This window comes from Mesitornis unicolor, unplaced genomic scaffold (assembly GCF_000695765.1).
Source record: "Mesitornis unicolor isolate BGI_N332 unplaced genomic scaffold, ASM69576v1 scaffold10106, whole genome shotgun sequence".
In the NCBI taxonomy this organism is placed as follows: Eukaryota; Metazoa; Chordata; class Aves; order Mesitornithiformes; family Mesitornithidae; genus Mesitornis; species Mesitornis unicolor.
Window position 1 is genome coordinate 61,312 of NW_010192992.1, and position 11,392 is coordinate 72,703.

Consider the following 11,392-nt stretch of genomic DNA (forward strand, 5'->3'; position numbering starts at 1 on the left):
ACTGAACTTTACAGGGACTTCACAGTTGACAGGTATGAATTATGACATTAGATCCATGACTGTCATTGAGTAATAATTAGGATTGCTGCCAAGTTAAACTTTTTAAAGAAAAAAATAGTCTACCAAAGAAAATCATAACCTGCCTGAGGTGCTAAGACATACTTTTGTTATCTGATAAGCATTCAAATATTATTAAATAAATTTTCTACTGTTAATCCTTATTTAAAAAAAAAAAAAAAAGGAAAGGACAGTATAGCCTATGGAGCCACAAAAACCTACACCTACATGCGAATACTTGTGCAATAATTTCCCGAAAAATTATTCTTCAAACCACCATTCATTCTGAACCAGTGTGAAAAAGAAGGAAGGAAAGGAAGATTAGGTCTGACCAAAAAAAGGAGGATAATATGTAGTATAACTTCCTAGTAACATGGAGAGGAAGCTGTCAGGTCAGGAAAGAGTGAAATCTCTCCCATTTCTGACTCCCAAGAGCCAATGCAAGTCATAAGAAACTATAAATCTTCGTAGAAAATTTGGAACAAACCAGTTAATCTTCAGAGTTTGAAAATGCTGCATCACATACATTTGAACTGACCAAGGATCATGAAGAGTTTCATAGGAAATTAAGTTTTTAAACTTTTTTACTTGTACAAATGCATGTTAGACAAGCCATGACAAAATCCTAAAGTATACACACACTTCATTATAGCTTTTCCATGTTAATAAAAAATTAAAGAATTAAAAATATAGAACTTGTAAACCCACTGGAAAATAAGATGCATAGGAATGGGGAAAAACCCTGCATATTGTATAGATCTACAAGCACTACACGGTCCCAAAGTCAATCACAGATTCAGTTATGTACACAAGCTTAAACATAAGTAGCAGCATTTTATTACTGTAGATGTTTTTTCTTTTTAATAATCTGAGACTGCCTTAGCTCCTCAGTCCCGTGAGCATATGGGCAAGACTCAGAAGGCAAAGAACAACCATCAGGATGATGAATGAAAAACCAACATAGTCGTGTTTTAAATGCTTCAGCTGAAAGGCAGCGTTTCACCTCAGGCTTAGTTTTCCTTGATGGCTTCTCTTTTCTCCAGTCACGAATATGAACTCTCCCATTTAGAACTAAGATTTAAAAACAAACGAAAATGCAGCTGTTAATAGACAGCCATGGGAATTGTACTGGAAAAAACACGAAGTGTCATTCTGTGAATAAAATACATATTCTACAAATGGATCACTCAGGCAAAACTAAATGTCCCATTTGTACAGAAATAGAAAGAAGTGCACAACAAACCAAGATAATATAGACGTAATCTAAAGAAGAACTGATTGATTTCCCCATGAGATGTTTCACTGTGATGCTGAGTAGTTTGAGGCACCTTTGTATCATCTTTGTAGAGGTCTGTTTTAAATACAGCAGCAACAGTCACTTGGACTAAAATCCCCTGAATTCAGATTGCAAGTCCTGACAAAGAAGAAGAACTGCAATCCCTTGTGTTCAGAACTTTATTACTCCACATTTAAAATGTGACTACCAGCAAAAATCTAGTAAGAGTCTTCTGCTACTTTCACTACAGAGAAATGCTCTTGCAAAAACAGTGGTTCATTGACCCAAAAATACACTTCATCAAACAGATGACAAGTCTAATCCTTCATGTGAATCAACAGTGAACTATCATTCGTTAATAAAATTCAGCACTGGCTTTTCTTAAATTCATTTGCTGTGTTAGGACCATGACCTGCACACACACACACACACACACACACACACGTGAACTTCCGCCAACTTCTTAAATGTGTAAACAAATCCAAATAAAAGGAAATTAGTAAGAGAAAGAAAAAACGTGGATTAAAACAACAGTGAAAATGAAGAGGAAAGAATCTGCCATTTTTAAGTCGCTACGCTGTATTTTCTTATTCTCCTTCAATTATACCTTCTGTATCACACAATTTTAACTTGGCACAGTTAACTGATACCATTCTGATAATCACTATTCAAAAGTTAATGAGTCCAGTGAAAGCTTAATATCACATGTTCAGGCCTGGATGAATTCATCCCTCCAGGCTTCCTTGTGATACACAAATGGATCTGAACTTGGACAAAGCCAGTCCAGAAATAGATTCAGCAGAGCTTTAAAATCTTTCTCAAACGGTGAAGAAAATTTAGGAGATATAGTGCTATTTACGATTGAGCATTTTTTTTCTAGAAAATCAGTCCTGTATTGGACAAAATGCCTTATCAAAAAAACCTGCCATAAATCAGTTACTTCAAGCCCCTTCTTTAGTGTGTGTGTGCATCCGTTTTCCACGTCTTTAAAAGAAAAACACTTGAGTAAAGATGACGAAGGAGCTGTAACCATGTTCTTCTGTCGTCTTTGGCACGAGCAGGGTCCTTCCAGACCACCCACTGGTAAAAGTCCTTTGTTGTGGTGACACGCTACTGAAGGGAAGAACCAAATGGTCTCTACTGAAGCCCCAGATACTTTGCATGCAATGTAAATTACTGAGAAAGATTTGGCCTTAATCCTAGTCTTTCTTCAGAGGTAATGTGCAGACAGCATCCATGCCAAACTAAAAACCACAGAAACTTGCTACTGAGTTCTTTCTGCCATGCTACCACAGGCTATATAAACACATCAAGCCTCACAGTTACAGGTTCTTATGGAGACTATTTTTGTTTTGTATTGACATTTACACTGGGGGGCTCGGCAAGGCCAGACTAAGTCTCAGTTAAATGCTTTAGTGAACTTGCTCTGCATGTGACAGTCCCAAAATCATCAATACTTTATGGGAAAATTAAAAATTCTCTCAGTCAATAGCATTAAACTAGCCACCTCAACTAAAAGGTTGTCTTTTCAGATACAGTCAGTCTAGAACAACTCTTTACTGATAGATGCATTACCAATCTCATTCAAAAGAGTTTTAATAACAGTATCTTGGAGCAATGGGCACATAAAGAATGTTCAGTTTTCCACAAAGGTATAGAAAGCAGTTTAAAGAAAAAAGTTGAATTTAACTGCACAAGTTTAACTGAGAGGAGATAAAAGAGATAATTAAAGAAAAACAAAACAAATAAAGAAGGAGTTCTAGGTTGGTTTTTTTTTTACCTTCAAATACTTGATGATTGTTCTTGAGTAGTGTCTGCAGGCCTCCAAATTCACTCTTTAGCCTTTTTAAAGTCTCTTTATTTAAGTGTTCTGCTACTTCTTTCAAGGAAAGGCTTTCTGCAATAAATAATGGTGTAGCTATTAAAAATGTATATATATATAATATTATGAAAATTTAACTTTTATATAAATTATTATGAGCTGTATCTATGAATTATCTACCAGTACTGCAGCAGCTCTGTATTCCCAATATCATGCATTATATATATATTTAATATGTATATCATCTGTAAAATAGCAGCTTTCATTCTACAGAACTCAAGTCAGAATTTCCACAGTAAGGCACATTTTTTATTTTCCCTGTTTTTGTTACAGTAGTATATAACCCTCATTGCAATAAGCACAACATGCCTGCAGCTAGATAGAACAAAAAATGACTAAAAGGATCTCCTGTAACAATAACATATGACAAACTACAGTAAGGAAATAATAAGGATGCATATAGAAAAATGGAAAGATGGTACTAGTGAGAACTAGCTGAATGCTTATAAAGTTAACAGCAACTTCTATTCTTTTTCTTCCTAAGACTAAACTAAAAATTCCAAATCATGTTGTAAACAAATGGCACTTCAAGGCACTTCTTACAGAATTCTTAGAGAATTATAGCTAATTACTACATGACTCTCCAAAAAAGAAAGCTCGCATTCTCCTCAAACAGATGTAGCGTGTTCTGTTTTGATAAATGTAGAGCGAAAAAGGTTTGTTTTGGTTTGCTTTTTTAATAAAACCTGATTCTGTCCTAGTATTTAAGTGCAGAAGTGAAAAAACCCACACTGATTTCTAAATATTCTTATATGCCTTATTTGCATCCCAGTGTGCAATAAAACACAGTGGGAGGGGAAAGCACATTCGACTGCTACTGTGTTGTTCTTGCTATTTCCTAAAATCTATTTAGCTTACTAAATTTACAAACATGATAATTCATTGAAAGATACAACCTCTACCAAAAAAAGCAAAAGATAACATAAAGGAAAGACAACCTCACCTCCGTGATTCCAGGTATTCATATTTCCATGATGTTTATCAGAATATGATTTCTGAGGGGTTGCATTTAAGAGCAAGTTTGCCACACTGAGAACCACATCATCTACAAAATCCCGAGGGAGGGAAGCACAATTTTTGATTCGTTCTACTTTTCCTCTGGGTTGAAATCCAGGCATCCAAATTGTATCAGCAGCCACAGTCTCATTTTCAGGAAGTTCTGAGCCGCCACCTTTGCACACTCCTTCCAAGTAATCCTTATGATTAAATTCAAGTCTTCTGTCACATGTGACCACAGCACAGCTCTGACGATTATTAATATACTCTGTTATCTGCTTGTCAATCACAGCATGTTCTGTATGTAGATAGGTCCTGTTTTTTCCAATAAGGCACACCTGGTTTTGAGAAACAGGTAAATGACTATTTATACAGAGTCCCATATTTACACACATGCTTATGCAGGCATCTAAATCCACCTACAAGGAGAAACACATTTAAACTCAGTGCTCATTAACATTTCACAGGACATGAAAACCAGCAAAATTAAGTACAAAAAAGCAACATAGGGAGCTGAAAAAATAAGGCAAAAAATGAGTTTTAAGTTTCCCATCCTATAGGTTGGCATAGGAAATAACCATAGAAACTTCCATCCTTTCTTGTCCTTAGGATTGATGATATTAAGAGCAGAAGATTACCCAAGAAAGCAATGAGTACTTCTAGTCTCTTTTCAGAGTATATCTCCACAACTAATGCAACTGACTATAGTCTGATCTTACACCAATACCAGTGAACAAACAGCAATAATGAACAAACATTCATATGCTTCAGACAGCTAGGAAAAAAAAAGACAAAAGCTCTACACAGCCCAAAATTACCCTTTTTGTTGATGGAATTCTAAGGCAATCCTCTTCCACATTAAAGCCGCATACAGATCCCACTTGGGCAACAAAATCAAGATATTCTCTGTACTGAGTTTTCTTGCTTTGCCTTCGGCTGTATTTCCCATGGAAATCAAAGAAGCAACATGGCAGCACAAAGTAGCAGCATGAATAGGAAGACCTACAGGAAATAAAACAAACTGTTGAATGGAAAGTTATTTCAGAGAACACACAAATTTAACAAATAACTCATCATGATCAAGCAATAATGGAAAATATTATTAAGTGACAGAGCTTCATGAAATAATATTTACATGTTCCTCTTTCAGAAGATCTATTAGCATAATAAAAAAGCTGTTTCACAAAGTATTTGCTATAGCAAGTTACTGTGTCAACTTGGTTTGCAGGACTACATCTCCTGTTACTCAACTATTGCAGGTGGCTGCAAAAAGCACAATGGTTCAAGTGAAAGGCAGAACCAACAGCAATCTCATTTAAAAAAAACCCCAAACAACAGATTCACATCTAAAGAATAAAAATCAGTTCTGCTTTTTGAACTCAAAAGCAAAATGCTGTACTGAATTCTATGAGAAAGTAAATACTATATCTGTGTTTCTCTCCAGGAAGAGAAACATTTTGTAAAAATAATCAATTGGCATCAAAAGCAGCAAGTTCTGCAAGGACAGCAGGTGTGGCTGCAAAAGTGACAGCTTTCAACAAGCGCGCACATAGGTAACTATGTTTTGGTTTGACTTATTTGTTTGTTTTGGGCTGTTTGTCTTCCTTTTTTTTAATTCCTCCTTACACAAATACCTAGCTGCAATTACAGGAATCCATGGTGTTAATTCATCTGAATGGTTTCCTATGAGCCAGTCTGTGTTTGGAAAGAGATGACTGTCATCTGGCATGATTGTAGATTCCTAAAAAAACCAAACAATACATTAAATGGATTTTATTACACATTTCTTTAAATGCATTTTATTTGTTAATAAAGCACTAAGCAATAATATAAAATCATATAAGGTGAATGAGAACCACAGACACCAACAATGTTTTCCTCAATGACTACAGGCAGGCATTTTTTATAGCTACAAAGAAGTAATTTAGCAACAGTTACTCACAAAATACTGGTCAAAGAGTAGAATAACAATTCTGATTAAGATATCTGGCGCTCTAAATATTTATAAACAAGTATCATACATTGGATTATCATTTACTGCTATTGTCACATGTATGCCTGGACTCAATTTGTCAGAAAGCCACTTGATTTGCTATGTCTTGAGGTCCCGGGACTCACTCAGCAACCAACCAGAACACAGCTTCACTACTATCTTCCTCTCTCTCACAGACTCTTCCCAAATCAAATCCTAATATACAGAACATGACTCTTCACACCCTATCATTCACACATAATAAACCTAATCCAGCTTAACACTTCCTCTTGTCTATGCTGCCATTCCATCTTGTTCCACATCATGTCAAGACTACCTTATGGCACATGCAAAATCAGAAGGAAAAATAGGAAACAGCAGGTTAGAGAAAGGCAGCTTCTTTGCTGGTCTTTAGAACAGTATTTTGCCTTGTGGAAATACAATACATATTGACTGAGGAAATATCAGCACAGAAGTCTTCCTTCCACAGTACTGACTCACAGAATAGTTACTAGTGTCAAGAATATCCTACCATGATAGACCCAAAACCAATATGAATTCTTCATACACATTAAATTTTAAAAGTTCTACAATGCCTTTAATGTTTGTTTTTCTCACACACGTTTTCTTACCTAGAACTAAGGTCAGCAAATACAGTACTTAAAAGATGTTAATACTATAGAACTACATACTCTTCTAAAAACATCTGAATTTCAAAATAGTAATTGGATAGATCTGAAAAAAGTTCTAAATTTTATTCTCCATGGACCTTTAGGAAAAGCGTTGAAAATAACCCCCATACTCTCATTTTATATATAAAACACATGTTTTATGAGGTCAAAATTCACATGTATATGCAATAGTATCTGTATAGGATTTAAAAAACCCAACATTTACTGAGGAATTTCAGAAGCCTCAGACTGTCTATTACATCTCAAGTCCCCTCTTCAAAAAGCGCTGTGTTCGGTGTTTAAAGTTTCAGTATGGTGGATCATTGCTCACTTCAAATACTGTATCCCTGACTATTTTTAGATATACACACACACACACACACACACTTCTATATAATGTATGTAACAAATGTCTTTTTGGCAGATTAACAGATGTTAAACCAAGTGTCTGACAAGTGTTTTCTTGTGGTTGATTAAACAAGTTAATCCTAAATTACAATTAAGTTTTGATCACTCAATTGAGGCATAGCATGAATTATCAGTGCCATATTCCACATTTTGACAGTCATCCATAATCAAATTTGTATTCAACACATCTGACAGCAGTTTGGCTATGCAGAGTACCACCTGCTACATTCATTTGTATTGTTAGTATTGGCACTGTCACAGATGGCAACATTCAACCTGCAACCCATGCTTTAAGTAAAGATCAAAATAAAATTAGCTTTGAGGAAACAAAAGGCTATGAGCAAGTGCTTTCTCCTGTAGCCACAGCAGCCTTGCAGAATCATTTCACCCTTCATGTTCATTATCCAACTCCTTCCCACATAAATTAGTCCTTTCCTTATATACATGTTCTGGATATTTTTATTGTTTCTATCTGGCTTTTTCAAGTGTTCTCTGTGATTTTTTTTCTTTTAAAAAAGATGAATAAAACCTATCCTTTTCTATTTTGTTCACTCATGCTGAATGAAGTCAACGTACAAAATTAAAAGATTTCCAAAACACAAAAAGGAGCATCTTTCTGTGTTATGGAACGAAGAGGCACCACAGTTTGATGTTTTGGATTGTTTCATCAAGCTTTTCAGTGAGATCTGGTTGCAGACTGCAGCAAAGAAACCTGGCAGTTTTGGCAATCTGTACCCAAAATGGCAGGGTGGCAAAGAGAAGGCTGCACACAACTGTGAAAGCTCTACCACCTGTCTGTGAAAACTGCTGCTCTTTTGTTGATTTAACGTAAGTTGTCAGAATTCAAAGATATGTTGAATTAGCTTTTAATCAAAACTGCTAGAGAATAACTACAAGTGGAAATTTTCTTTAATATATTGGAAGCTGACAATTTCTGAGAGAACTGAGAGAAATTTTAGTAGTCTTAGAAACACCTCCAAAGGGCAACTGTTCCTCAGTACCACACTTTAACAGGTATCAGACCAAGAACAGCTGGAATTAAAGTGAATGCTCATGTGCTCGAATTGTTCCTGTTCTCACAAAAATGCTTATGTGGAACTTGAAATATAATCCCTCTTTCAGACTCATTTTCCTGTTCATTTTTTTGGAAGGCTGTTACTGCACTTACCACAAGGCCAGTATAGCAGAGGATTGACTCCTTTGAGGTTCAACACCAATTTTGTCCCCAAAACAGCACATAGCACTAGAAGGTCTGAATGACTTTCAAGAATAAACTACTTGTAATTTCGAATACTAGTATCTTTTATGAGGTACAGTGGTGCAAATAAAGCTGCTTGATATTGATCTTCCAGTAAAATAAAATATTGTTCTGTAGTGTGCATGACTGTACATGCAGTAGGAAATCATGCTAGTCTTCTCTGCTGAAAAATAAGTAAGTTGCAAATATGCACATTATGATATAGCACTGTTCCAATAATCCCCTTCACAACTTACTTTATAGTCCCGCAGGACATATGGGTGGCATCATACCAAACCCACAGATCATTTTAAACAACTGTCTATAAGCCAGTACGTTTAATTATATGTACATCAATACAACCTGAAGCAATGAACAAATGAATAAAGTTACAAATCAATAAGATTGACATACATTTGCATAATACCTCTAAATGAGTTTCTGGTCCATATATGTCCCATATTTTTCTTCTCCTCACATCAATTCCTCTACCTGAATGCTGAAATATTTGAACAACAAAAAGCATCATTTTTAAGTACTACTTTTAGCAGGAGCTGTCAAACAGGCTCACTAAATGTACATACTAACACTGATTATTTCATTCATACTAAAAATTAGACACATAATGAAACACAGCTTCATCATATCAGGCAGAAGCTGAATACTTTTAATCCCTTGTTTCCCTTCTAAATATGAAAGACTAGAAAACATTAAGAATATATCTGATTTGAAATTTTACATGGGCACACTTATTGAGACTGCTCCCAAAAATCTAGATCTCCACATAAGTAACTGCTTTTTGTTTGTTTTTAAAATATCAAAACTCTTCATACGGCAGGTATTATCGTAGCACCCACAGGGCTCAGGGAAGAGTGCTATTGCAAGCAGTCTCTATCAATTAGGCTGTTGCAGTCCAAACACACCTTTCCCTGCGTGAACTGATGGGAAGAGGAAATAGGACTGGAAACTAAAGCAAGAAATAACGAATGCATAAGTAAATACTATTTGAACTTCAAGAACTCAATGCAGAACTAACCAAAATCAGTCACTAAAAAAGTCTCATAGAACAATCACACGATTTTTTGACAGTCAACACTGTTTGACAGTGCTACAGCAGTGATGACCTAACGATGTACAAAAAGAAATGTCTACAGGGAAAATAGCACCTTGTCTTAGATCAAATTTTTATGGTCATGCAAGGTTAGTGTTAGAACTTGGACTTTTGTCCCACCCAATGACACCTATTAATCTAATGGGAAATACTAATTTCCTCTAGAAATTTTACCATGTTCTCCCAAAAGTGGAAAATGCAATTTTCTGAAACAAACAAACCCAACTTCACTGGGTTTTGTTCAGTCTCACTGGTCTTTTCTTGCCGTTTCAGAAACTATGCGTCAAAAAACTGAATTTTGCTGTTTCCACATTTTTACTCCCAAAGGCACAGTACGTCATTAGGCATTTTCACAATTAACAGATCCCAGGATTTTTTTTAAGATAAAAATTTTCAGAACACAACAAATATAATTCCACTTCAATAAAATTAAGTTCATAAAAAACACCTCATTTAATGGATCTTGTGAGAGAGAATCTCTATGTTAAGACTCCCCATTCCTTTTTTAACTTTGTCTACTGCATAACTAAATTACACCATTACTTCCCCCCATCCTTAGTCTCTTACCTCAGAAAAATAGCCTTGAATTGAAATGAATTGCACTAATAAAAATAGATAAATAAGTGAAAGTTTTCTAAAGCTGTGATAGGATTTTTTTACTGGTAACTAGAGTGACAAAATCCTATTTTAGATGAATTAACTGAATTTTGTCTATTTGCATGCCAGATAAAAGGGAAGTATAACAAGAATACTGACTATCACATTATTTGTAAAAGTACTCTATTTACCCCTTCATTATTTAGAATATGAACCAGTAGACCATTTCCACATCCAAGATCTATAAATGACTGTTTCTTGGTCAACCCTTTTTCCTTTCTCTCTTCTTCCCAAAGAATCTAGGACAAGAAAAGAAACCATTTCAGATTTCTGCTCTCAAGTTTCCCTGTAAGAAATCAACAAAGGTTATTGGAAATGAAAGGAGAAAGCTGGGAGAGAATGCAGATGTAACCGAAGACTCACAGAGTCTTCTGTTGTTGGAGAAAATACCATGAGAGGGGAAAAAAACAAACCCCACACTAAAACTTTATGGAGGGGGGCAGCAGTTATGTTTCAAAATATCAATGATTTTTTAAGTGCTAAGCACATCCTCCACTCCCTTCTGAGTCACTCGAAGTTGAAATTAATCAAGGCTATACAACCCTGGGCTAAAACAAGCTGCTAAAAACAAGAGGTGAAAAAGATGACCAGAGGAAGCATGGGAAGTAGAAAGTAAACTTCAACAGTGTCTCTGCAAGTAACACCATGAAAGCAGTTATATCCACTGCATTAAAAAAAGAATTAGTGGCAGAGCTGAAAATAAAAACCAAAATGTTCTTTGTAATCAGCTGGCTATATATCAGTACATTTAACATCACTTTCTGCTGAACAAAGCATGACTTACCTAGTAACCATCAGTTGCCCCAAATCCTACAGTAGCTAAAGGGACCTTCAAAGCTTTTAGCCCAATTATAGTCCCTGCTCTGTACATAAGTAGTTACTTTTACATAGTTATGTAATTCATTATTAGTTAATAATTGGATGTTTGTCTGCAGGGCATGGATTAGTCTCTTTCTATTACTGTCAAACTCTTTTTTTCCTTCAAAGAGAAGCTACAGAGAACACATTCATCGACTCTGCACACTTATATTTCACTATGATGAACAGAAATCAAGAGTATTTAACCATGAAAATTAGTATTTGTAACATTGCTGCTTGATCATTTGCCACCTTTCCTGGAGGGAA

General features: G+C 35.4%; 1 protein-coding gene across 1 annotated transcript in view; it reads right to left on the reverse strand.

The window, feature by feature from the left end:
• Positions 1 to 698: 698 nt before the first annotated feature.
• Positions 699 to 11,392, reverse strand: part of TRMT44 (tRNA methyltransferase 44 homolog (S. cerevisiae)) — a gene marked incomplete at its 5' end in the record, with an annotated part of 15,906 nt that continues 5,212 nt past the window's right edge. The window contains 7 exons of the mRNA XM_010187311.1: positions 699 to 1,128; positions 3,114 to 3,230; positions 4,159 to 4,549; positions 5,030 to 5,213; positions 5,846 to 5,952; positions 8,927 to 8,998; positions 10,399 to 10,506. Coding sequence (XP_010185613.1) covers positions 896 to 1,128; positions 3,114 to 3,230; positions 4,159 to 4,549; positions 5,030 to 5,213; positions 5,846 to 5,952; positions 8,927 to 8,998; positions 10,399 to 10,506 — 1,212 coding nt within the window. The remainder of the gene's footprint in view (positions 1,129 to 3,113; positions 3,231 to 4,158; positions 4,550 to 5,029; positions 5,214 to 5,845; positions 5,953 to 8,926; positions 8,999 to 10,398; positions 10,507 to 11,392) is intronic.